The 27,532-nt window shown below is 54.0% G+C and overlaps 1 protein-coding gene across 1 annotated transcript in view; it reads left to right on the top strand.

The window, feature by feature from the left end:
- The window catches only part of MGMT (O-6-methylguanine-DNA methyltransferase), a 277,476-nt gene that overhangs the window by 225,440 nt on the left and 24,504 nt on the right, over positions 1-27,532 (top strand). Inside the window, exon 3 of the mRNA XM_059395961.1 lies at positions 3,423-3,583. Within this exon, the coding sequence (XP_059251944.1) occupies positions 3,423-3,583 (161 nt within the window). The remainder of the gene's footprint in view (positions 1-3,422; positions 3,584-27,532) is intronic.

The raw sequence follows: 27,532 nt of genomic DNA on the forward strand, positions 1-27,532 counted from the left end.
TCGGGCCAGGGGGGAGGAGGTGGTGCCCAGTGTCCCAGGGTCGGCCGGGTGACTCTTACTGAGGACGAGTGTCGTCTGGAGGAAGGCCTCGGGCTGGCTGACTCTCATGTGTCCCTTTCTGCATGGTCCCGGCTGACGGCGGGACGGGGCCTGCTCTTTGCCCGTGCAGGCTGGCTGTCCAGCTGCTGGCCCTGGGTTCCCACGCCTGGTGCTGGCCCACGGACAGGGGTGTGCGACTCCGTGGTAGCTGAGGGGCAGCTCCCAGGGAGGGCTGGGGTGTGGGATTTACGGGAGCGTGGACCACGGAGCCCGTAATCACTGGGGCCTCAGGGCTGGTGGGCAGGGGGCCAGCAGAGACTCCTCCGTAATCAGGGCGACCGCCGGCAGGGCTGCGCCGCCGTCACACCGCAGCTCGCACAGGGCCGTGCGAAGCGAGGCTGGAGGAGAGGGCAGGGCAGGGAATAAATTTCGTTTTATTGTAGAAATGGAAATCTGTGTCATGGCTTTAAAAATCTGGTTTTATGTGTGTGTTTAATGCCATTCATTTTAAATGTAGTATCATAAATCCTTGCTTCAGAAGCAAAGCTGTTTAATTACATTTCACCCATGAATAGTTACCTAATGCCAATAGAGAAAGAGTTAAAAAGGAGACCTACAGAGTAAATCAGAGGTTGAGATCTTTAGCACAAGCATAAAAAATCAATTTAAGATGAATTTTACTACTATAAAAATTCTTCAAATATCCTTTTAAGAGTGGGAAATGCTAGTAGGGACACAGCTCCCATTCTGGTCCCTTAGCCACGAGGACACAGCGACCAGCCTGGTCAGTGCCTTTGATGCCCAGACGCCCCTGCGCCATTCCGGGGCCTCAAAGAGGTGTTAAGTCTTGGAACACAGTGGGTCGCTAGTGGGTACTGAAGGCCCCGTCCCATGGCCTAAGGTGCCCCATCTCCCGTGGTGTCTGTCCCCTGGCCAAGGGAAGCACAGTCACCGTTGGTGAAATGGGTGAGCATAGCCCAAAAGCTCTGAGACCTTCTGGCCTGTTGAGGGAGGCGCCAGGCACACGGGGCCAGCATGGGTGCTCAAGGCAGGAGAGGGACGGGGATCTCCCATAGGCTGAGGGTGGGGACGTTGGCCCCTTAGCTCTGTTCGTCTCCCATTTGGGCAGGTGCCACTCACAGCTTGCTGTATGCTTGTGGCTGAGACCTTCGTGGACAAACTGCCGACCCCCCGACACAGACAGGGTGGCATTGGCCTTGCTTTGTGCGAAGGGAGCCCTGGCTCTCCCTAGAACACCGGCCCCCTCTCTCTCCACCCCCAGGAGTGGGATGGCAAGACATGCGCCAGCCTCCCCCTCTTTATTCTCCTTTGTCATCAGTGCACGTCTGTTCAGAACGGAAGGAGCAGGATGCGAACAGAGTGTCTAGAATTTCTCTCTGAAGTCGAGTGACATTCAGGCCAGCCACGGAAGTCCAAGTCCTTCCCCGACCAGATGTCCTGATGGAGAGAGAAATCGGGGCGGGAGCCATGTCTCGGCTCTGCTGGCCCCGCGGTGCTGTGCAGGGAGCACGTCCTGTGGGCGGCCCTCTGTTGATGTGGGGTCCAGGCCGACCACGGGCCTGTCCTCGTGGGTTGCCACGAGGATCTCCCACAGAGATTCACGGAGATGGCATCTGGGCTGAGGCCTCGGCCTGCTCTGTCGGGTCGGGAGGCGGCAGGATGGCCAGCCCGCGTCTGTTGTCCTACTCGGCCGGGTCGTTCCAGGGGACTCGTTTCTTTGACTTTGCCTGTCCCGTTCCTTCCCCACCCTGTCCACATGCAAGTGCGTAGACGCTCTCCCCAGTCCCCTTTCTGTTCTACTGTAGAAAAACCGTTGAAAGGGCATTTCTGTGCATCTCATCCAAGGAAGCTGATTTCTGGCGAGATCTAGGACGTACGTGGAGACTCTCATTTCCACAGGGCGCCGTGCCTGAGAGACTAGCAGTGCTGCGAGGGGCCACATCCGTGAGACCTGCGTCCGCGCCTTCTGCGGCTCCCTGCGGCGCACAGCGGGACGTGCACGGGCTCCCGGGTCTGCGGCAGCCTGCGCGTGCTTGCGGCCTTCCCGCACGGTGCCGTTGGGCCCGCGCTCCTGCGGCCGCCATCCCCCATGTCCTCCCTGTGCTGGGCCACATGGCCAAGCCAGGTGTGGCCTCTCCACTCAGACCCTCCTCAGGGTGGTGGGTACGAGACGAAACAGGCAGCCGTAGACCGGTGCCCGTGCACGCGTCCTTAACCCAGAGTGAGGCTCGGAGGGCCAGGGAGAGCCGCGTGCAGCTCCCCTCCCCCCGAAGCTTCGGGATCTGAGATGCCAGAGAGACGCTGCCCTCCAGGGCCCGAAGGCCTCGGAAGCCTGCCAGCTGTCCGGGCACCTGGACAGGAGGCAGGAATGTCAGCTGAGGAGCTCAGACTCGGTGCCAGTGCTTTCGTGGGTGTGGGGTTCCAGGAAATCGGAATAAACGTTGGATCCGTCATGAACCTGTAGGGCTCGGAAGCAGGGATGTTTTCTCGCTCCAGCAGCGGGGTCCCCGGAGACTCGGCTCCTGCCGAAGGGGCGTCCACTCTGGGAGAGGCGGCCGCCAGCTCCCACGGGGGCGGGCGTTGCCCCGCGGGCCAGGAGCCGACGAAGCGACTCCACAGTGTGTGGTTTAACCGGAAGGAGACAGGAGGAGGACGTGACCGTAAGGAATGAACGGGGGAATCTGGGGAAGAAGAAAAGCCAGAAGCCGAGCAGCATGACTGGCGTTAGCCTCGCGGGAGGACTGCCCGCGCGTCAGACGCTCTGGAGCCCGAGACGCCGCGGGCGGGGAGCGGACCGCGAGGAAGTCCCCGGGTCGCAGCCCAAAGCAGTGCAAAGCCCCGAACGCGCTGTTGTGTTGAAACTCTGGGAGGCGCGGGTGGTCCCAGGCGGGGTAACTCCTTCGGTAGTATTTCTGGAAGAAGGTTTGATAAGACGCGATTTTACAGACAAAGGATAGAGGGTCGCGTGCGCCCGTTGGCCGTACGACGGGGCAGCTGCACTCCCACCGGGCCAGCGTCTCGTGTGTCATCCCGACTGTGTCACATCCTGCTTCACGGGGTGACTGCAGACGCTCAGAGCCCCAGACGGCAGAGCCCGTGTCCCCGCACGTTCCTCCCGGAATCGCCTCTTGTTTCCAAAGAGGGCTTGTGTTTCTTAGAGCCAAAGGGGGAAACGCGGCGGGAAGGCCCCCACCCCTCCTGCAGGCACCTGCCCTCCACTGAGCAGCAGTGGGCGGCCCTCCCCGAAACTGCTGCAGACGTCCACGCATGTTCGCCCGTGGGCACCGCAGGCGTTCATCCGCTTCCCACCTGTGTGCACTCGGGGCCGGAGGTTTATGACCGTCCTCTTACCTCTTTTGCAGGCCTGCGGCGGCCCCCGCGCTTCCTGAGCTGCTTGGCCGTCCGGAGAAAATGACGGAGCCCCTGGTGCAGTGCGCGGCCTGGCTGGACGCCTATTTCCACGAGCCCGCGGCCCTCCCACGCCTCCCCTTGCCTGCGATTCACCATCCCATTCTCCAGCGAGGTCAGTAACTCCGCCACCTCCCAGGGTTTCGCTCAGGGAGCTGGACGGACGAAGTACCGCTCACGTCACAGCCCGTTTTATCGACTCTCCTGACTTGGTATTTTTACATCATCTAAACAGAGACAGCGTGTGTCCGCGCTGTAAGGACAGGAGTTCACGATCTCCACCCATTCCAAATGCTTGTGTTGGCTTTGGCACGTGGTCACATAATTCTTGGCAAAGGCAGTAAAAATGATGCATGCAGATCGACTCTTGACTCTTGTTGGCTGAAAGGTTTAAATAGAAACACATCTGAATAGCAGTGAATTTTTCAATAAGCTTATTGTTAACTTAAACTGTCTGCTTGCCAACAGCACAGAAAATGAGGCTTGTACATGGACAATTAGCTACTTCCATAAACTCGGCCGGTGACATCTCATCAGAGTGGGTAGTGGCATTGTGTTGTCTCAGAGAAGTTTGCAATCTAATTTGTCAAACTTGCCGTAGTTACTGTGTGCTTAAAGCACGGACTGAGAACTTACTGACTAAATGTAGCACGTTTAAGGCACATGGTCTGTGACCACCAAAAAGCATTTTCCCAGATGCTTCTTTCTGATTTCTTGTTTGGACCTGAATTATGGCAACTGAGATTATTCTACACATATACCAGAGGTTCATTTTGTGTAGTGGCTTTTTATGCTCATATTAAAATAAGTGCATGTGTACACGTACACAAATATGTCTAGATGTATGAACACCCATAGTCAAGGGAAAAAACGACCCTGAGGTTTTAGATAAGGTAAATCTAGGGCGCCTGGGCGGCTCAGTCGGTTGAGCGTCAGACTCTTGGTTTCAGCTCAACTCGTGACCTCGGAGGCTGCAGGGGACACGGTGTGACCTCCATGTACTTCTCAGGCTGGGAACTCAGATGTGGTTTTGCTTCTGAAGTAGGGGCTTGGGAACCCTGGTGCTCTGAACTATGCCGTCCACTGTCGTTTGTCACTTGGAGAGTACCGCTGTGCCGCTAGGAGCCAGGAGGTTGCCCGACCAGAGGCTCCTGGGTGGCTCAGTCCGTTGAGCATCTGCCTTCAGCTCAGGTCATGATCCCTGGGTCCTGGGATCAAATCCCACATCGGATTCCTTGGGCAGCAGGGAGTCGGCTTCTCTCCCCATGCACCCTGCTTGTGGTCATGTGTTCTCTCTCTCTCTGTGTCAAAAGTAAAGAATGAAAGAAAGAATTGCCTGACTGGCTTTCCTCTCTTAAAGTCTGTTGACTAGTGAGCAGAAATTTAATGTTTTAAAATTTTCAGGACAGAAAAATTAAAAAACCAAGTCAGGAAGTATCTATAATCAAAGGTAGAGGTGGGGAAAGTGAGCTTATAAAATCCTGAGGTCCTGTTCTTGGTGTTTGAAGAGGGCGGGGCTGGCCACACTGAGCCTGCCTCCCTGGCACTAGGCCGAGCCAGCCCCCCTCCTCGTCCAGCCCCCATGGGCAGTGTGGGTGTCCAGAACGAGCTGGAAACCGCTGCTGGGGTAATGATGGGGGCCGTCCAGCCCCAGCCAGAAGCTCTTCCCTGTTGGACGAGCCCCACAGTGCTGGCAGGGGCTTCCAACCGAGGCCAGGTCCCTCTAGCCGGGTTTAGGGGAGACGGCCTCCAGCACCCTCCTCGGGACAGGGTCCCCTGGGCCAGCCCCACCCCCCTGACAGGGGTCACCGCGAGCCGGGGTTTCCCACGCCTTACCATGTGCAAGCCAGGTTTTTCTAATTTAGCTCGATCGCTGACTCCCAGGCAGGGACCAGGTGTGGGGATTTTACAGTTTAAGAAGGGAGGGGTGGACAGTTATGATAGAATTGCTAACACGAACCCCCAGATGTGGTAACACCTTTTTCTATCCAGTGTCGCTGGCTTGGCTCTGTTTCCACTTGGTATCTTATAGCACTAGGGGAGTCATGGTAGGCGGACAAGTCCCATGCCAGGAAAATCCTCTGACAACCTCCGAGACCTCCAGAAACTGGTCATTAACGTAGAGAAAGAAACCGTTGGGGCGCCTGGGTGGCTCAGTTGGTTAAGCAGCTGCCTTCGGCTCAGGTCATGATCCCGGCGTCCTGGGATCGAGTCCCGCATCGGGCTCCTTGCTCGGCAGGGAGCCTGCTTCTCCCTCTGCCTCTGCCTGCCATTCTGTCTGCCTGTGCTCACTCGCGCTTGCTCGCTCTCTGACAAATAAATAAATAAATAAAAGAAACCGTCACAGGCTTGGAGGTGTGGCTACATGTTAATGTGGAATAAATGTTTTTTTTAATAAATTCTATTTTCCGTGCATCTTAATTTTGGGGCACGTTTAATATGCTTTTGCGTATCATGTTTTCATCCCAGTCTTACCTCTGAGATTTAGCTTCTGCTTCTTTTAGCTTATTCTAAAAACGTAATCCCGACAGAGCCCCAGCGCCGGAACCTGCTTGTCCTCAGGAGCCAGCCCTTGCCGTGGGGGCCCCCGGGGGCCAGGCCCCTACTGCATTCCGTGGGTCCCTCTTGTCTGCGGGCAAGACAGCTTCACGGTGAGATGGGCACCCGTTCAGCACTGGTTCATCTTTTAAGGCTGGTGACACGTGTGTGTGGACGTAGGCCATACACAGTTAAAGTCTTTGTCAGGTTAGTTAGAACTTAATACTGGAGATTTCACGTAGTTCAGCTTCTTATCTTGGAAAATTTCCCAAGTGCGATTAGTAGCAGGTTAATTGTCCGGGTTCTCCTGCCAAGGAGTGTGAGGCTGGCCCTTCTCGACCGGAAGTCCGCAGGTGTGTGCCGCGCCCCCGCCGGGGTCCTCCAAGGGGTGAGGGCGGCGTCTGCTGCTCAGGAAAGCACCAGCAACCAGGTGTGGAGTAAGACGTGTTCAATCTTCTTGTGAGACTGTTCTGAGTAGAGGACGTTTCCTAAGAAAAAACCGTTGTGTGTTGTATTTGCAGTTTGGGGGGTTACCTTGTGCCGATCTGCTTGTTAAAGCGCCAGCGGGACCATCTGCCGCCGGCCTCTGACGGAGAGCCAGCCGTCTCGGGCACAAAGAAGCATTTTAGGGAGGGCAGGGGCTTCCCCATCGAGCCCTCGCGGAGGTCAGCACTATTTTGAATTCATTTTTCTCCAAGAAATAGTTACTGAATGAAGCCATTGGTCTTGAAATCTAAATGTTTCTTTTATAATGAGATACCGTTTGAAGTTCTTTCCTGTTAATGTGTTCTAAGTCCGCATTTACTTCTCAAAAGTAACGTCGCTCCATTGTATACATAAGCATCTTCGCGTAGCCTTCGTAGTCCGGGGCAGAGCAGGTGAAAAGGTGGAAGTAGACTTTGCCAGAAGCAGGATTTCCCAGCACTGAGGAGAGGCCGACTTGAGGGAAACTGAGACCCCTCTCGGATTCAAGGTGTGCACTCGCTGCCCTCCCCTTCCCAGCTCCTCTGCCCATCGCGGTGCTCAGAGCAGGGAGCCTGGGCCTCTCCGCTTGCTCTCCGGGCTAGAGTGGGGGCTTCCTCCACGGATGGCGCCCCAAGAGGCGCAGTGTGAGCCCTGCAGTGTGCGAGGCGGTGTGAGCCCGGCAGCGTGGACGGTGGTGCAGAAGGTGGGTGGTGGGTGCTGATGGTGGTGGGGGCTGGACGGCGGTGGACCCCAGTGGCGGTGTGAACGGCGGGTGGTGGGGACGGCGGGCGGTGGGCACCTGCGGTGGCAGACCCCAGCTGCTCCTTCCGGTGTCTTCTCACAGATGATCGTTTTCAGCAGATGAGTTCTGAGTTTTCTTTTCAAAGTGACTGCAATGTTCCCTTTTAAATGAAATATTTAACACTTTAATAATTCCTTCGTCACAGCTATTAGCTTGTAGCTATGAAATCCAGCCGCATGACGGTAGTAAGATCCGCATTTGCCAACCCTGCCGGCGAGTAGCGTCTTGTCGCTTCTGTTCCGAGGCCTCAGAAAGGATTCTCGTGCTCGTGTAAGTCAGTTGAACAGCCTCTCTGCAAAGGGCCTCTCCTGCAAGCCCTTCCAGAGAGTTACGGGAAAGGCCCTTCCAGGGTGAGCAAAGGTCCACACTGTGTCCCGGAGGACGGTCCCCCGGGCCGTGCGCTTCCAGGGGGCTGAGTGAGTGCTGGGAGGCGGCGGGACCCTGAGGACGGGAACAGCATCGTCACGCCCTCCGGCCCTCACCGGAGACGGCTCTGTAAAATCAGAAATGCCTCCTGGAGAGGCTCATCACGCCAGCTCGCCCGGGCCCCCAGCCCCACAGCCTTCACGGGGCACAGCCCTCCTGCCCTCCGCTGCCGCTCACCCCGGGCCGCCATCTCCCCAGGAAGGGAGGCCCCAAGCCCTCTTCCTGTCCGGGTGCTGTGGCCACCGGGGCGCCGCTCACGGGCGCTGAGGTCAGTCCTGCGCACGGCCTGGGCCTGTCTGCAGTGCGGGCCGTGGCAGAGGCAGGAGCTTTGTCTCAGCCTCCCTCATGCCCACAGCAGCAGGCGGCTTCGTGCGTTCGTGAGGTTTGACCTGATGCTCCTCCCTGGACTTGGATGAAGTCTGCTGTGCGGAGAGGCAGCGGGAGCGGCCGGTGGCGGTTCCGCGTCCGGCTGGGGGCTCTCACGTTCTCCCGCACTGTGAATGAGGCCTTATAAAACTCGTCAGCCTTGCCGTGATACTACCTAGTTTGTAAACCTTCCGATGCCCATTTATTGATTAAAACAAGCAACAACACCGCACTTAAATGAAGCAGGAAATAAAGAGCTGGTGAAAATGTACTTTCAACCCGAGAGCGGCCACACTGCCTTTTGGGGGCAGGCAGCCCATGTGGAAATCTGGCCCAAGGCCCGCTGACGCCAACACGGGGAAGGCGCCGATCAGCGGAAAGGGGAGGGGGCCTGAGGGTCAAGGTGCCAGGAAGACGGTCAGGAGTCCGAAATCAGGAGCAGCCCCGGCTCTGAGTCCCACTGGGCCGTGCGTGTGGTCTCAAGCCCCGGGCTGGGGGGCGAGGATGAGTAAGAACAAAGGTGGGCGCGAAGCCTGAGCGCCAGTGGTGTGCAGGGTATGCAGTGGGTCCCGGAGGGGACCGCAGGGGTGAGCGAGTATCTTCCTCATCAGGGACGTCTGGCTCCCTGCTTTCAGGGCCTGAGTAACTGTCTCCAGGAAGCCCTCCTGGAGGCACCAGAAGTCCTTTTCAGAGCCTTAGGGAGGGAGCAGCGCTTCTCTAGCAGCCCCTTCTGTCTGGCCGGAGATCTCGCACTCCCAGGGCCGGCATCTGCTGCACGTCCCTCTCCAGGGGGACAGAAGCACCCCTTTGTGGACTGCCTAGCCCGGTCTGCGTTCAGGTATGTGCCTCACTTCCAGCTCCCCGGTGGGATAACAGTGTTAGGTTGCCGGAAGTCCTCACCCGCGGTGAGGGTGTCTCTGAGTCAGGGGCCCCCAGGCTGAGCAGAAGGGAGCCACAGAGGCCCTGAGGGGTGGTGGCTCTGTGGGCCCCGTGGCCGCTGCCCTCCTTGGTAATCTGGCTCCATCCGGGGGCGTGGTGGCCAAGCCCGCTCAGAGGCCATCCGAGCACTTCACCCTCCGCTCTTCAGCTCGACCAATCAGCTGCATTTTGGCATTTTGGTGAAGATCATGGGCTGAAGAGCCTGGGGCTCAGGCGGCGTCCGAGTTCATGGTTTCCTATTTCCTGCCTGGCCGCCGTCCCTGGTGTTGGTTTATTCTTTGTACTGTGCGACCACATCTGGGACGAGGAGTTTTAGCTTCAGCTCTGATTCGCTTAAGCCGACAGCTTTGTCAAGTTGTTCTGCGAACCTGTGCACCTGGGCACTAGACAGTGTGTCCATATTATACTATCGTTTCTGTACGTCTCACCCTCCCCAGGACACGTCCAAAATCCTGAGAGAGGTAGGTACATATACGTGACCAAACAGTTTATATGTGTTGTGTATCACACATGCAAGTGTATGTCTGTGTTAACGTGTGTGTGCCCTGTTCTGAGAACTAGTGCTCTAAAGGAATTTACTGAAACAGATCAGACTCTTATGAGAGTTTCTGCAATGTGCTTCAGTCTATCCAAGGTTCACATTCCTAATTTAATAATGATTTTTGTTTGAGACCCATAGTTGCCTTTCTAAGAAGTATTTTTGCTGTTGTAATTAACAACTTTTAAAAGTTTTAGGCCATGTATCCATAGAGCGACCTGATCTAGAGCTCTAGCCAAGGGAGAAGGTGGGAGGGCCAGTTTGTTACTCACCTTTTTGATTTGGAAAGTGTGAGCAAGACTGGCCGCACGTCACTGTCGGTATCCTGAGGTTACGGACTCACATCAGGATGAGCCCACCCCACTCCTCATTGTCTAAAGAGTGTTGCCAGGTGCCGGCCCTTGGCTGGGATATCCCATGATCGTGTTGGCAAAGCTAACCAGAACCTTTAGGAGGTATCCAGTTTGGCCCAAAATGTGGTTTCTCTTTGAAATATTTGGGTGAGTGAAGCTCTACATTCTTGGGGGGACCCCTGAACAATGGAAGCAGCCGGTGGGAAGGAAGATACGGCTTCAGGTCCTGGATCCCAAGCTGATACTCTGCACACCTAATGTAGATCCTGCCCTGGGATTGCTGTGGAAGAGGTTAAATATTCTGGTAACCCACAGGGTCACTTACACCTACCCTTGAGTTGGTAGTACGTGCCTCCTCCCAAAGAGGAGAGTTGAGTCTGTCGATTGGTACCAGCTCCTGAGGTGCTCACATGGCTAAGCAGGACCACCACCTGCTGGACCCCAAGAGCAGGCACGGCGTTCTGTGCCCAGACCCATCTGATGATTCAGTCATCCCCACTGGCTCCTGGGAAGCCTCATTCAGTGAAAGTTTCGTCCCAGATCTGGGGAGGTGATAAGATCCCATGTCCCCTGAGGTTTCCATAATTCAGACGATCAATCAGTCAATCAATACATATGTACATACATACATACTCAAGAAGACCTTAACTCAAGTCCGGGGTGGTCACAGTGTGATGTAAACAAGCTTAAGAGGTGGTCTGAATGTCAGCTACTTTCAGACCTTATATTGGACAGGACAGCGTCTCTACTACAAGTAAATAATATTGATAGTTGAAATTGTCACAAGTGCTGCCTTTATGGGGAAATATTTGCATGAAAGTGTGGTGTTCCATCTGGCATGGTAATCACAGCCAGCCAGTGGAAGCTCCTATTTCGGAGAAGTTCCCCAGTCACGTTCACACATTTAGGTGGGTCACCCGCAGTTGTCCTCACGATGGATGGGTGTGGAGGGGCTGTGCCTCAGAGCAGCCCAGCGTCCGATTTCCGCCTACCGAGAAAAGGGAATCACATTGTCTGTTTCCTGAATTTTTCATTTGAAATGCACTTTGAAAAAATGGAATCTTCTATCAGGTCTGTATTTTAAAGTGAAAAAAAAAAATAGACCCTTCACTTAAATGTGCTTTCAAAATTTTTATCCCCACTGTAGGCATTAGATTAATGCGGGTTGCTTTCAAAGAGAATGTTTAAATATTTTTGTTGTCATAAAATGTTGTATATTCACACTTTATAGGCAATGTTAATGCATTTTAAATGCATTTCTGTACCATCCTAGAAATAATAAATAGAGTTATCTCTACCACCTGGGTTTATAGAAAAATTATCCTTTAATAAAAAATATGCATAGCGCTGGACTGTAAGTTAATACATCGAACACATCAGCGTTAGAAAATTGATGGCAGTAATGCCGTGAAACTGTGTGCAGGAGCCAAACGTGTATCCATCGTTACTTAATGTAAATTTCCTCATCACATACTTGGTTTACCTGCGTCCCTTATGTTCAGGCTGACTTGGAATAGCAGCTTTCCAAGTCTGCGTTCTTCTTTAAAGGTTGTGTTTCTGTGTTGGAGTGGAAAAATCCCACCTCTTCCAGAGGCCATTGGTGTGGCTCTGGGACACATGATGGCTGTCACCAGGACAGAGCAGACCCCCCCAGGGCTCAGCATGCCAGGCATCATGTCCTGCCCAGTGCCAGGCCGTACAGTGCTTCTGAAGACTGACGTAGGGAAGGCAGGTCTTAAGCCTAAAGTACATCACTCCGTTATGAGCTCTCATCAGGAGAAACCAGGTTTGTCCTGCCCTGCCGACAGTAAGGTAAATGCTGATTGTGTTTGGAAAGTCGTGTCTCTGGCGAGTCCTGCCCGTGCCCATCCTGCCCCCAGCATAAAGAGCTACAGTGTCTCTGTTACTATGGCAACTACTTTTCCGTTTCATGAGTACTGCTGGCGATCTTCGCACAAAACACAGTGTGTAAAGGACCCATCCCTAGACATGTGTGTGCGTGCGTGTGCGGGCCATCTGTGTTTTCTGAACCCACGTTCCTTCCTCAGCGGGCCTGTGGTGGGCCTTCCCTTGGACGGTCAGAGACCGAGCTCCGGAAACACAGGGCTCATGGCTCGGCCAAGACCTACTTTTCCGAGCAAATTCGCATTTCTTCCTCTTCTTAGAATCAAATATGCAAGAACCAACATAAGTGGCACATCCCCCCCTTTTTTTCCTCGAGAATTGGGCCTTTGATGTTCAAGAGCAGCCAGTATTAAAGGCCGTCCCGAGCTGGCCGTGGCCGCCGCGCCTGTTTATGGCCGATGTAAACCAGCGCAAACCGCACCGAGGATGATGGCATCATTAGTTTGTGAATCGCATCCTTGAAAATAACTGTGGAGGAGCCAAATCGGTCTAAAGGAAGATAACGGAATGGTTTAAGCTGCTTAGGTTGAATGCCAATTATGTTTTAATATTCAACTGAGCATATTTTACTAAGAAAAAAGGCCGCGTTGACGCATGCATAACTCATTGGCCGCGTCGGCCAGCTGTGCCACTCCACTCCGCGAATCACTTTGTGCATTTTAGTGGTATGGTAATTTAGTGGAGAACTACCTGAGTGATGGCATTTTCAATGAGCAGGTAATCTACAGAGAATTTTTATATGGTTATGAGTTCTGTGCTTCAGCCTGGCAACACAAAAATACATCAAGACCAATTACGGTATCAACTTTCAGCGCGGTACCCTCGCCACGCAAGTGCATGTATTTCTGCCCCAGGCATTTCAAATTGCATCTAATTTGAAATCTTTGGGGTTTTAATTAAATTTCAGAATATATGGAATTCTTCATTAGTACCTGCTCTGAATAGCAGATGATCCTTCTCTCGGTCTCGTTAAAGAAGTAGGCTGTGGTAAATAGCGTGTTCGGGAACTGATCATTTGTGGGGCCTGGGTATTGGAACAGAAATAGTAAAATGCAAAATAATATCAAAAAGATTATTAGTCCAGGGAGAGTCTCTTGATTTGTATTTTAATGGAATTTTACATTTCTCTTAATGATTTGCAAATTGTCCTCTGATTATAAGATGCATTAAGCTTTTCATTTTAATGGCAAAGACACAGCCATTAGCAGAGTTTTTTTTTTCTGTCTTCTTTTTAGAGTGCTTCCCTGCAGCAGATAAATATTGAAACCATTAACACCTTTTGATGTTCCCTACAGCCTGCATCTCAGACCCAGGCGCGGCTCCCGTGGTCGCTGGGTGTTAACACCTGACTGGGGGCCCTGCCTCTTCACCAGCCGTGTTTTCTTTTCTAGCACACGGGATCCGTTTTTAAAATTTCAGTGGCTGGTCTTGTTTATTTGTGTTAAAGCTAATGCATTTAAATATTATTAATGGCCCAATTTGTATTAATAAAAGCTGTTCTCCTCAGTGTGAAGGTTGCCGGTGCTCAGGGCTCCTGCCCCACGCTGGTCTGCTGGGCTGGAGTCAGGGAGGGCTGAGCGGCGGGCACGGGGAGTGCAGAAGGCAAGTCTCGTCTCGCTTCTGGGGAAGTCTGCGCGCAGGAGAGAGACGCGCGGAATTCGCCGTGCCTGCTGGCTGACCCAGGCTGACCACAGCTCGACCCCATTCGCAGACCACTTGCCTCTGGTTTGGCCTCTGAGATAATGTCTTGAAATTTAGGCCAAGACGTCTCGTCCCTAGAAAGTGAATGCCATTGACGTGACCGGAGCTCTAGGCAGAAATGACTGCTCGTCCCCACGCCCAGCTGTGCTCGGGCAGCTTGTTACTCTGACCCGGGACACGGAGGGATGAGGGCACAGCGCTGCGCTGGGCGAAAGCATGTTTCCTCAGGGCTCTAGGGAAGTCGGCAGCCCCGTGCGAGAAACCTGGGCCGCTTCCCAGTGGAGCCAGGTGAGGCCTGTGCCCCTTTGGCCCTCTGACGTCCAGGGCAGACTGTCACTCCAGGCCGGGAGAGCTGATCTGCAGGGTGTGTCCGTCTCATCTGCGGACCTTGGCCCAGCCCGGGTCTATGAGGATGTGAGGGGTGAAGCCATACTCTTGTGCGTGACTCTTGTCAACCTCTCCTGGTTCGGGGGACCGAGGGGGTTCTCTGGGAGGCGTCCGGATGCTGGTCCCGGCATCACGCTGGTGCGGTCACTGTGTGTGGCCACATGTCAGGGACGCCCGGTGCCAAGCTGGGCCTGTGTGGAGCCTGGGACTTCTGCTGGGGCTGTGGGAGCCAGCACTGTCCCTGGCGGGCACACCAAGAAAACGTCTGCACTCTTTGTCCTCGCCTGGGCTGTGGGACCGTATCCCAGAGGCAGGGCGGCCTACGCAGCAGAAACTCATCCTCTCACAGCTCTGGAGCTGGAAGTCCAGGGTCTTCCCGAGCTGCGCTGCTGCCCTTCACATGCTGCCGCTCTCGGGACAAATTCCCCGGGGGTCCCTGTGTGTCTTCCTGTCCCTGTTATAGGGACACCAGCGTCAGAGAGCGCAGGTCCTCCCTAATGGCCTCCTGGCTATCACCTCTGTAAAGGCCTTTCTCGAAATAGTCACGTTCTCAGGGCCTCCCGGCTGTTGGGACTTCAGCTTGGCATTTTGGAGGACACAGTTCCACCAGTAACAGCCTTCCGGAGCCCTGGTTCCCCATCTGTAAGGAGGGGGCACTTGCAGTGACGTGTAAAGCTGTCCCAGGGGTGACACAGGACCACCAAAGACCCTGCGCCAGCACACCTGCCGCCTTCACCACGGATGGCGCGTGTTCTCCAGAGCCCGGCGATCCGCAGGGTGCCTCCAAGACCTCCGGCGCTGCCCTGGTGTCCAGGCCAACCGAAGGCTTAGGTCCTCGTTCTGCAGTGCTCGTCTTGGCGTCCCGCAACTTCCCGAGGACGCTGGCCGTGCCCAGTGAGTACAGGCATGTGGTGTGTGTCCTCACGGTGGGTCGCACGGAACCACAGTAGAGGGCCGGCGTGTCCGGAGAGCGTGCACGGCAGAGCCGGCGAGGAGGACCGGGCGCTTCCACCCGCCCCGGATCTGGCGGAGACCAGCCTGCCGTCTCGCTCATCCTGGATCTCCACTGCCGACACCTGTCCGCCCGCTCGCTCTAGCCCAGAGATGGTGTTCTGCTTCTTAGGAGGGGGCCCTCGTCCTCTGGTGAGACACCTTGGGGTGCAGTTCTGGTTTAGCACTGGGGTGTCTGCTCCCAGCATGGCGCAGTGGGACACGGGTCCGGTGGCTCCGGCGGCTGTGGCAGGCCTTGTGCAGGGTTAGCTGGCGCCGTTTGCCGCGCTGTGAGCACACGTGGTGTCCGTTCTGCCAGCCGTGGCTTGGGGTCCCGTCGCCGGCACAGCTGCTCGCTCTGCAGAGAGAAAGTGAGGGGATGTCGGCCAGTGGGCCAGCCCGGCCTCCACGGCACGACGAGTGCAGAAGGATGTGTCTTGCATTTCTTTGGTAATTCCTGGCAGGCTGGTGTTCTTGTTCCTTTCGTCTTACAAGGAGAAGCTAAAAAAAATACCTGTAATTATCTTGAATGTTCTGTTCCTTGGCAGTAAATGAGGCCTCCGGAGGCAAGCACGAGCCTTCCGCAGAGGTGCCGCCTGAAGTCGGGGTGTCGTCTCACTGGCTCTGCCTCTGGGCCGTGGTCCTGGATTCCCCAGCCCCGGGCTGTGCTGACTCACTCACCTCCCTGTAAGCCCGAGAACCCCGTAGCCCTGGCTGGGCCCACAGTCTCCGCACTGTCCAGACCCGTTTTGCAGAAGCACCCGTGAAAGGTTCATGAAGGAAGGTGCGCGCCCTGTCCGTAGACCAGCCCCTGGGGCGCGCCTTCCCGGGCCTGCCTTTTCTCCCCGCGCAGCACACAGCCGTGCTTGTCGACGGAACTGGTTTCGGGTTGCTGGGGTGCAGGTTGGAGGAGAGCCAGAAAGATGGAAGCTTACGTTGAAAATCAGGGGGGACCCCTCCCCAGGCCTGGGACCAAGTGCAGAGGTCTTAACAGGCCCTGAGTCCTGAGGTGGCAGGCTCTCCTCCAAGCTACCTGCACCCCAAGGCCAGGGCCCTTCTGTGAGGTCTTTCTCATGGCCTCAAGGGGAGCAGTGCCAGGCCCATCACCCTGCCCTGGGCGCTGCATGGGCACCACTTCTGAGACCGCTCCAGGGTGCCTGGAGAGCCTTGTGAGACCCTTGACCTTCTGTGCCCTAAAAGCAAAACTTCACACTCTGAGTTTCCGTCGGAGAGCGGAGCTCTGTGTGCTCTTACAGCGTATGGGACGGTTCTCAGGGAGCTGCTTACAGCTCACCGGTCTTCCTGGCGGACCAGGCTGTTTCTCCCTCTCCTGCCAGACACCTCCACACCCAGCCAAGGGCCCCCTCCACACCCTGCCGGGGGAAACCAGCAAAACAGCCCCCCCACCCCCGCCCCGGGCCGTTCCCTCGCCCCTGTGCTTGCCGCTGTCCTGCGCAGAGAATTCCCGGGGCTCTGGGACGGCTGAGCACAAACAGGGTTTGGGAAGACAGATGCAGACCTACATTCAACTCTAGACGAACCTAATTAGGTCAGTTGATAAAACCTCAGTTGTACCGGGTGTTAGGATGTCTCACCAGCAAGACTGCATGACCTACAGGCTGGGGAAACTGTAAACAAACCGGAGCGGGCTTCTTTCGGGCAGGACTCTTCCAGCCCTTCAGTGCGGCGCATATGGGGTCCTGGTCACAAGCTCTGTAATTATGAACTTCCTGAGCTTCGCCAAGTACGGAACCTTCTCCCACAGCTCCTCTCCCTGTTAGCGTGTGTGGGACGCTGATGTTCCCCACAGTGCCGTCTGGGGAGCCCTGGCCTATGGAAGCACCATAAAAATGACTTAGACCTCCCAGCCTGACCTCTGGACACATGGGTAGATTCCAGGAAATTTCCAGCTTTGTAGAGAACCCCTGGGAGGCATTCTAGACCAGGCAGCCCTCCTGTCCCTGGACCAAGTATGTTCTGGCCTTTCTTTCTAAAGAGCATGGGGAAGGAGGTGTGCAGGAGTCAGGATTCCCCCTTCCCCGGTGCCCTGGACATAGTTGTTAAAGGTCCTTTGATTAGTTATTCCATTTTATACCCTGGGTCAGAGGTCGTAGACATTTAATGCAATATATTTACTGAATTTCTTCCCTGGATTTGAAGAAAAAAAAAAAAAAAGGTCACCCTCTTCAAAGGCAAGATCAATAGGGAGGAAAAGATGATCCTGAGTGGTGAGGGCTGCGGACTCCAGGTCTGCGATGGTGGGTGGGGGGCAGGTGCCACCCGCTGACAGAGCCCTAGGCCTGACGGTGGGGACTGGAGTTCAGGTCACCAGTTGTTTGACAGGTGCCCTTTGAGCAATATGCAAAGCGCTCTTCTAGGCTCTGGGAATTTAGTAAAGAAAAAAACAAAAATCTGGGCCTTAGGGAGCTTCTGTGCCAGTGAGAAATCTGTGTATAGGATCTATCAGGGCGTGACCTGAGTGCCTTGGAGGAAGGGCAGCCAGGCTGATGGGATGAAGACGGTTGGGCTTGGGGCGGGGATCCCTAAGGCTCCTTTGAGAAGTAGGAGCACAGGAGGAGGAGACACTGTGTGGGACTCAGAGGCTTAGGGATTTCTTCCTCTGAAATGTCAAGAGGAGCAAGAAAACCATGTAAATAAATACCTTTTGAATCACTTTTTATCAGATGACAAGAGGTGCAATTTCAAGGACCTCCTTCATTGTTGAGCACATTGAAGGCAAGTTGATCTTTTATGATTCTTATGAAATATCTGCTTCAGATAAAAGAAAATTCATAAGGGATTTGTGAGGTATAAATAATAAAGGGAAGCTTCATGATGCCCCACCCAGGTTAAAAAATGGAGCACCAGGCACCTGGGTGGCTCAGTGGGTTGGGCCTCTGCCTTCGGCTTACTTAGGTCATGATCCTGGGGTCCTGGGATTGAGCCCCACGTCGGGCTCTCTGCTCAGTGGGGAGCCTGCTTCCCCCTCTCTCTCTAACTGCTTCTCTGACTACCTGTGATCTCTCTCTGTGTCAAATAAATAAATAAAATCTTAAAAAAAAAAATGGAGCGCCGCCAGCACTGGCGAGTTCCGTGTGTGCCCTCCCTGCCAGGCCTGCCTGGCCTCCCTGTTGCTCCGTGCGGTGCCGCGTGTGTGAATGGAGTAACACTGATCCCTCCCTGTGACCCACTTGTTCAGTCAACATTTCTGTGAGGTTCCTCTGTTTTTGAAATCTGTAGAGATGTTCACCAATAGCCACCATACAACATCCCATGTTGTAAATGTGCCGTAAGTGTTTCCTACCGTGTGCCCATACCAGTGTGGATTCTCGTCAGTCTCTGACTTTCTACTGATGCTACAGATACTTCAGTGCAGTGTTTCAGTGTTAAGGCAGAGTTTGTAGGCAGAGTACTGGGGAAGAGGGTGCCGTGCAGAGAGAGAGTTCCAGAACTCTGCCTGGTGTCCCTGTGAGTTTGTTGCAGATACTAGGACATGCATGCATGCGAAGCCGTAGGAGACCAGGCAGCAACTAGTGGGAGCTGAAGATGAGCAATTCCCAGAGGAACCAACATCACTAAAAATGAGAATTTTTTTCTTTAAAAGATAATTAACTCTTCACAGTAAAATGGATAATGAATTTTGGAGGTTATAATATATGTAGAACTAAAATAATAGCACAAAAAGTAGGACTGGGGAAATAACAATATACTGCTCTAAGGGTCGTTATGTTGTTAGGAGCAAGTATAATTTTTTTTTAATTTATTCATTTGTCAGAAAGAGAGGGTGAGCACACAAGCAGGTGGAGCAGCAGAGGGAGAGGGAGAAGCAGGCCCCCACCGAGCAGGGAGCCCGATGCGGGACCCGAGACCTTGACCCGAGCCGAAGGCAGACGCTCAGCCGACTGAGCCACCCAGGCGTCCCAGGAGCAAGTATAATATTACTTGATGCCAGATTATGATGAGTCAAAGATGAATATTATAAATCCTAGAATGCCACTCAGAAAATCCGTATAATCCAATAGATCATTCATATGCTAATAGAAAAGGCAAAGTAGAATATTGATTTTTAAGAATAACCTAAAAGGAAAAAAGGGGGAGAACAGAGGGTAGGCCAAACAGCCCGTTGATCGATTCAAACACAGCCGCACTGAGAATTACATTAAGTGTGAATGGTCTTAAAAGTCAAATAAAAGGCATAGATTGACAGACCAGATTGGAGGAGGAGAAAGCCAGGAACCCCCCAGCTATATTTTTCTCCAATACACACATAATAAAAAGGTACAGACCCCTGTACTAAAAGGTAAGAAAAATGAAGGCACATGTATCAGAAGGAGTAAGTACAGTTGTCTTTTTCAGGTTACATAGTTGTTTAAATAGAATATGGTATAGGACTTTGAAAATAACTGTTAAGGGGCCCCTGCGTGGCTCAGTGGGTTGGGCCTCTGCCTTCCGCTCGGGCAATGATCTCAGGGTCCTGAGATCGAGCCCCGCATCGGGCTCTATCTCAGGGTCCTGAGATCGAGCCCCGCATCGGGCTCTCTGCTCAGCGGGGAGCCTGCTTCCTCCTCTCTTTCTCTCTGCCTGCCTCTCTGCCTGCTTGTGATCTCTCTCTGTCAATAAATAAATAAAATCTTAAAAAAAAAAAAGAAAATAACTGTTAAAAACTAACAAGTTAATTTAACAAGGTTGAAGATAAAATTTTAATGTCTAAAGAAAAATTAGTGTCAAAAGTATATTTATTAAAGGACTAACTTTAATGAAAGATATGTAAGACCTGTCCACTGGACAATATAAAACATGGCTGAAAGATATTAAAGAGGACCTAAATACATATCTCTTGATCATAGGAAAAGCCAATATTGCCAAGATGTCAGGTTTTCATCAACTACTTTTTATGTTACGTTCACTCGGGCTTTGAGATTCCCAGCTGATTCTGAAGTTATATGGAAATGCAAAGGACCTAGAATATCTAAAATAACTTAGAAAACAGAAGTCCTAGGACGAGCATTACCTGATTTCAAGACTTACTAATCTTTTGTAATCAAGACACTGTGGTACTGGCGTGAAAATCAGAAGTTAGAGGAGAAGAAAATTATTATATAAGTATAGATCTCTATTTTGTCTTTGAGGAGGACTCCTAATAGATCAATGAGAAAAGTAAAGTCTTTTCAACAAATAATGCCTGGGGGCACCTGGGTGGCTCAGTCTGTTAAGTGTCTGCTCAGTCCGTTAAGCGTCAGCTCAGGTCATGATCCCAGGGTCCTGGGATCGAGCCCCACATTGGGCTCCGTGCTCCACAGAAAGCCTGCGTCTCCCTCTCCCACTCCCCCTGCTTGTTTTTTCTCTCTTGCCATATCTTTTTCTGTCACATAAATAAATATAATCTTTAAAAAATAAAGAAAGAAATAGTGCCTGAACAACTCGATAACATCTGGAGAAAAAAAATTTCACCTTGACCTCTCACTCACACCATATGTAAAAAATTAATTTGATGTGTATCTGTGCCTAAATGGAAAGCTTGGACTCTAAGGCTTTGAGAAAAAATTCTGGAGGATACCATCATGATTTTAATAGACAGATATTTTGTGTACCACAGAAAGAGAAGGCTATGAACATACAAATAAATTTTATCAAAACTAAAAGACATCATTTAGAAAATAAATAGGAAAGCCACAGAGTTAAATGAAATATTTGCAACACATATGCCTAACAAAGGATTTGTACACAGGACATGTGAAGAATCCTGTGACTCCATAATAAAAAGTCCAATAAATAACTGGGGAAAAGACTTAGCCTCTTCAAAAAGGAATATGTATGAGTTGATCCATGCATATTCCTGAAAATGTGCTCATCATGAAATTAAAGACCCATTACTATTGGTGTCAGCACCCAAAAAATGAAATATTGAGACCTAAATGTAACCAAGTATGTAGTAGGTATATAGGAGGAAACCTGGAGGTGATGATAGAGAGGAATCCATGTTCATGGATAGGAAGGGTTTATGTCATCAAAATGTCAGTTCTTGCCAACTTGATCTAAAGATTCAACACAATTGCAGTCGAAATTCCAGGATGTCATTTTATGTATGTGTATCAGCGAACAGATTGTGACGTTTATACAGAGACCCAGAATCGCCAGTAACACAGTACCGAAGGGAAACAAGATCAGCTGACGGACACAAGCTTACTTCAGGACTTACTGAAAAGCTGCAATAGTCAAGAGAGTATGGTGGTGAAACAGTTAACAGACAGAAGTACAGAGGGCCCAGGAAGAGACTCCTGTGCTACCGCCAGCGGGTTGTCAGCGAAGACGCACCGGCAGCCCCATGGAAAAGAAGATATCTTTTCAGCAGACGGTGCTGGCATAGCAGGACGTCTGCACGCAAAGAAATGAATATAGTCAGACTTTCCAGCCTTCACAAAAATTTAACTCAAAATGGATCACAGGCCTAAATGTGAAAGACAAACTATAAAACTCCTAGAAGACAGGTGAAAACGTAGATGACCTTGGTGATGGTGATGACCTTTTAGATGAAATGCCGAAGGCACGATCCATGAAAGAAATGAATGGGAAGTCGGCTCCCTTACAATTAAAACCCGACACTCTGAAAGCCCACAACTAGAGAGTAAGACAAGCCGCAGACTGGGAGAAAGTCTTTGCCAAAGACTCGTGTAAAGGACTGTTCTCTAAAATCTACAAAGAACGCTTAACACTCAGCAAGAAAATGAACAAGCCGATTAAAGAACATGAGGCAAAGGCATGAAGAGACACCTGACCGATGAAGATACACAGGTAACAAGTATTCCGCTACCATCCCCCGGTATCAGGGAAGTGCAAATTAACAGCGAGATGCCGCTACACATGTCCTGGAAAGGCCAACACCCAGAACGTGCACGACAGCACAGGCTGGGGACCGCCTGGAGCCACAGGAACGCTCTCATTGCTGGGGGGTGGGTGCAGAATGGTGCAGCCGCTTGGGAAGATAGTTGGGCAACCTCTTAAATGAAACCTGCTCTTGCCGTCATGTCTGGCAGTCCCGCTCCCTCGGATCTGCCCACGTGAGCGGAGAACTCCCGCACCACGTCGGTAGAGCAGCTTTATTTATAATGGAAAAACACATGGAGGGACCCAGGTTGACCTTCGGTAGGAGATCGGATGTCTGTGAGTCACCAGCGTGTTTCACAGGCTCCTCCACCACCCCGTGGGATGGGCCGGCCATCCCCGCCTCCTGGACACGGTGAGGGTAGGGGGAGACCCAGACCCAGGTCTTTGGGTTCTGATGCTGGATTCTGCTAAGCCGGCAAGCCGTGCGGGGGCTTTGCCGGCGAGTTTCCATTCTGCAGTGACAACAGTCCTGTCTAGACAGCTTCCCTTTGTGATTAGAAGACGGCACAGAATCTGTGTCCACGTGGGCCCGGCACGCACACAACCCGGCGGACAGAGGCGCTCTGTGGCACTTCCAGGAAGGGCTGTCTTGGGGCTGGCATGACAGGCCACTGTGCGGGTAAACACAGATAAAGCGGGAGGACGGGCACGAGGGGTTTCACGTCTAGGAATGCTGGCCGACATGCACACGCGTGAGCCTCTGTGCCGCACAGCAGCAGCAGATGGGGAAACGTTAGCTAAGTGAAGTGATCTATAATGAGGTCATTCAGCTTTGGTCATTCAGCCCCTGACTATGGGCACAAAAGCTCTGTCCTGCTCAGGACACTGCCACCTGCCCACAGATGTGGCTGAGCTAAAGGGCCAGTCACACCCCGCTGGTGAGCTGGGCCACATGATGGTGTCCACGTGGGCTGTTGACACCCCCCAGAAGCTCAAGGGGCAGCGCATAATGTTTGTATTCATGCAATTCTCTATTTTTAAGCAGCAGCGTGGGGATTTGGTAGGCCAGTGAGCCCACTTGGCCGCCCTCCATGTAGATCGGCCAGGGTCAAGGGCCCTGGGGTTTGGATTCTCAGCTACTCTGTCCTCACTATGGCTTTTGGTGTCTCCTTGGCAGTCGTGCACTTTCAGCTGAGACGGGCCTCCTCTTTCCACGACCACAGCTCCCGTTCAGCCGGACCTCTGGGTGCACACAGCTGCTCCGGAGAGCAGCGACGTTGCCTCCCAGGTGCGCTGTTCCCAAGGGCCACGTGGGGCTGGTCCGCCTCGCACTGGGGAGGACGCTGGGGTTCCATCAGTGGCTTACACTCACTGAGTGTGTCCCCGTGACAGCGGCTCTGCCGGGCACTTTGGGCAGCTTTTACTCTTCATTTACTCCTCAACGCTGGGGTCCTTGGTTTCACGCAGAGGACGTGAAGTTGACGGACGGAACTGGCTCAAAGAGCTGGGCAGTGGCACAAATGAGACCTGGACGCACACCCCGTCACCCTCAACGTGAGCTCTTTACTCGTGCCCTCCCAGGGCTGCCTTGGCCTCCGCGGTCTTTGCTGGCCGTTCCCTGGGGGCACAGAGCCCTGTGCCAGGGGCGGGGGGCCTGGCCGCTGGCTCACACTTGGGAGCGGCCCCCAGGCATCGCGCCGAGCGCTCCGCAGACCCAGGAGGGGCCTCGGACAGACGTGGCCTCGGACAGACGTGGACGCTGCTCGGGGCCTTCCTTGAGGCGGCTCCGATTCTCCACTTGCTCACGTTTGTCTTCTTGGGGATGATTCTTCCAACACCAGAACTTGGAAGGCAGCAGTCACACTCGGACTGAGTGTATAAGTGGTGTCAGTATTTCTCCACGGAATCTTCTAGTGGAACTTGAGCCTGTGATAGATAAAATGTACGTCTGAGACATTTATAAGTTTTAAGAGATTCGCTCACACCTCATACTGCAAACTCAAAATGGAACACAGTCCGTTTTGTCTCTCTGCTGTTGAAAGTGCCAGATCTCTTCTCCACACCCCTCGCTGCCCCCATAGCGTGGTAACGGAGTTTTGGCTGAAAGAAAGGAGTAAGAATTAAATTGCTGCGTTTGAATGGGGCCTGGGGTGTGAGAGAAATGCGTGGCGAGGTTCTGTGACTGCAGGTTTTGACTTTCGAGTCCACTGTCCCCGTTCCGAGACCTCTGATGCTTGTTTTGAAAATTTGGAGAGCAGCGGACCGGAGGGCGGTTGTCGTGGGCCGTCCCGTTCCTACAGTTGGTGACGTCAGGGTGAAGGAGACACCGGGGGCCCAGGTGGGGCCCCACCTTGAATTCTGAAGCCCCGTGATGTCATCGGGAAGAGATGCACGTGCAGTGCCCCCGGCGACCGTTACCTCTGGTGTTGGCACTCGTGTTCCTTCCTGGCTGAACCCTGGGCCAGCGCCCAGTGACCCCTAGAGAACCGACAGGATGGCCTGGCTCTCGGGGCAGGGCCGTGAATGCGCTGTCACCTGCCCGTGCCCTCTGGCCTCACTCCCGCCAACTGCGGGCACCAGCTCTGCGCCGCCGGGACACGGGTGGGGGACGAAGGCTCAAGGATGGAACCAGATCTCTTCCTGGTCGGGGGTCGGAGTGGAAAAGCCTGTGCAGAGCCCTGGGGAGCAGGCGGGGCCAGTGGTGGCGGGTACTGCGGGGCTGTGGTGAGGAGAGAAGGGGCGGAGGGAACAGCCCAGGCCCCACCCGCAAGTGCAAACAGGCTTCCCGGCCGCCTCCCGCCGGCCCTCCTGCGTCCCCGCGCAGTAGTGTGTCATGCGTGCGCCCTGTCCTGCCTTCTGCATGTTCAAGGGTCGCCGTGGAAGAGGACGGCTCGGTCAGGTCACCCCTGCTCTCAGTGCGGAGCTGTCTCCCGGTGCTGCGAGCCCAGACCCAGAGCCCCCGCGGCCCGCTGTGCAACATCTGCCCCTGAGCCCTGGGCCTTGCGTGTCCCCACCCCAGCCCCCTCCCGTCCTGCAGCCGCTGATTGAAGAGTCACTGAAAAAGCTAAGAAAGTAATTCACTGATGAGTCCGAGCACGCTTCTCCTGCGCGTTGTGTGAGCTTGAACTGGGGACATCGCCTCTTACCTAGGACAAGCGCGCACGCTGAGGTTACGTCAGCAGCCGCGCTCCTGGGCACCGACCCTGAGCCAGTGGTCCTCCGGCACCCCAGGCAGGCTTCAGTGGTCGGGGCGGGTCTAGGCCCATTTTCCGCAGCAACAGCACTGAGCTGGGGACAGCAGCCAGGGCTGGGCTGACAGTGTAGCCAGCCTTCCGCCAAGGAGCAAAGTTCTCCGATGCTGCACCCCCACCCCACACCCAGGGCAAGTCCACCAGCCTGAGAGCCCACGGGCTCTGGGCCCCTGTTGTGTGGGCCTCCAGCTGGATTTGGCAGAGAGATCCAGGGCCTGCTAGCAGGTAGGGGTCTCTCGGGTGCCCAGAGCAGCAGACCCCGAGCCCCTCTGTTGGTCATGAGATCAGGTAACAAATCTAACGTTTAGTGTTAAAAGCTCTGGCAGCCGGAGGTGTGCAGTCTTACGGGGCAGCCCACGCAGCCCCTCCTGCACTGCGGCCCCAGGCCCTGAACCACCCCCTGCCCCGCTTAACCCCACCACCGCCCGGGCTGGGCAGCCGGTGGTGGCGACCCCTGCCCACTCCTGCCCCTCCCTGCTCAGGAGAACTTTCTTAGCACCGGTTCCGTGTGGTGCCCTGGCCAGCCTTTGCCTGGCCTTCTGTCCGTCCTTGTCACCCCTGCCGAGGGCACACATGTTCCCCGTCCTGGGGGAACCCCTTTACCCACACCTGCACGGCCCTGTCCTCATTTGAATAGGTGAGAGCCAAAGTCAGCCGCACAATTGGAGCTAGACTCCATCACTCAAAATTCAGTCACAACTTCTTTTGAATTCTTCAGCTGCCCTGCGGCAAAGGCTCAATGTTGATACTGAGATTAATCCCCAAAGAGCCCCTCATTTCTCTGCAGAGAAATTAAAGCTTGCCGGTTTTCCTTGTGCCTGCCCTCGTGACAGCTCTGTCAGTAATGATGTGCCTTCTCCGTGGCATGATCCCTGTCCTACGGTAAAGAATGATTCATTAAGAAATTAAGGGCTTAGTGCCTTTCTGTTGCGTCGGTCTTCAAAAGTTCCCTAAGATTATTTAACAAAGCTCAGGGCAGTTTCACAAGCTAGGCAGCGGCATGGGTGGGGTCGGCCCGGACCCACCCAGCCCCTGGGGGTGTGTCCATATTCCCAGAAACTGAGTCTGGGGACAGCGGGACGGGGCCCTGGTTCAGGACGGCATGAAGACTTGCGGGAACTGCCGGTGAAGCCGGCAGGGCGCCCTTCCCCCGACTCGGGAGGGCTGTCAGGAGGCTTCTGGAAGTTTCTGACGGGGCACCCAGGAGTTTCTGAACTGGGTTCAGAGCCGGGTGGGGTACGTGCACACGGTATTGTGTGTTTAACAACCGTTGGTGTGCTTAGCATGAAATGGCGTGGGTCCCAAACACTCCCAGCGGGTCCCATCTCTGCCCCATGACTGATGCCACCAGAGGGAAGGCGTGACTTGGCGTCAGCCGTGGCCGACTCAGGCAGAGGAGGGGCCGGTGGCGCTGGAAAACAGCGTCCTGCACGCACTGGTAACGCTGTGTCCCTTTAAATCTAGTGTTCCACCTGTTTGTTGTTTTGTTTACGAGGTTGTGCCTGGGAGGGAACACTGCCCCGTTCTTTCGAGGGGGGTGTCTGTGGGAGGTTGGGGGGGCGGTGTCCTCGTGGACACCCAGGCGGTGTCCTGGCCACGAAAGCTGGGGGAATTTGTACGGAGAGACAGCAGGTGCCCCGAAGCAGACCAGCACAGGGGAAGCAGGGGCCGGTGCGCGAGGACAGGAGGACAGTAGCCCCGAGGACGGCAGCCCCGGGCTCGGCTCCCCGGGCTCGGCTCCCCGGGCTCGGCTCCCCGCGCCCCGCTGCAGCCCCCGTGCCGTGAGTGCACTCAGGGCCAGCTCGCATCGCCGACTCCTCCCGCTCAGCGTTTCCGCGGGGCGGCTTCTCTCCGGTTCCGACGTTGTTCAGAAACCATTAACACCTGCTCAGAGTCAGGTGTTCTGCTTTGAGCTGAATGACAATTATTTGAATGGTAAAGGGTGTTAATATATAATTATTCACATTCATACCAGGACATTCACAGTTTAATCATTTCTCTGTAGGCTTCCTTAAGTTTGAGCTTACAGTCTTAGGCATAATTCTTTTGTTAAATAAGTTTCGGGCACTCTAATTATTGGGAAGGTGACTACAAAGAGGGCCAGGTGCACTGGTAAGGCTGTCCCACCCACTCACCTGCGCCAGCCTCCCTGCGCGGGGGGCGGCAGAAGGTTCGTTTCCGAGGGCTAATCGTCCAGTCGGCCTGCGAGATGAGCTCTGTGATTGTGTCCCGGTGCACCAGGGCCAGACGGGCCTGCCAGAGCATTTCTATTCATGAGCGCAGGACCCTGTTTGCCTGGCCAGGCTTGGAAAGGAAACGGCTTAACCCTTTAGACCCTCTGTTCTTCCGGACCCCGCCGTCCTCCTCGACATTCCGGAGGACCCCAGAAAGCTCTGGATTGCGAGGGTTCTATCTATTGAAATAAACCTGAGACTCTCTTACTGCATTCATTTTTGTTTAGACAACGGTGAATTCACTACAGGATATCAAAGATAATGTATGCAAATGTTTCCCAAAACCAGAAGGTCTGAGAAGAACGGTGTCGCTGTGTTCCCAGTCTCCTCGGCGTCCGCGCTAG

Source organism: Mustela nigripes, chromosome 4 (assembly GCF_022355385.1).
Source record: "Mustela nigripes isolate SB6536 chromosome 4, MUSNIG.SB6536, whole genome shotgun sequence".
Lineage (NCBI taxonomy): Eukaryota > Metazoa > Chordata > Mammalia > Carnivora > Mustelidae > Mustela > Mustela nigripes.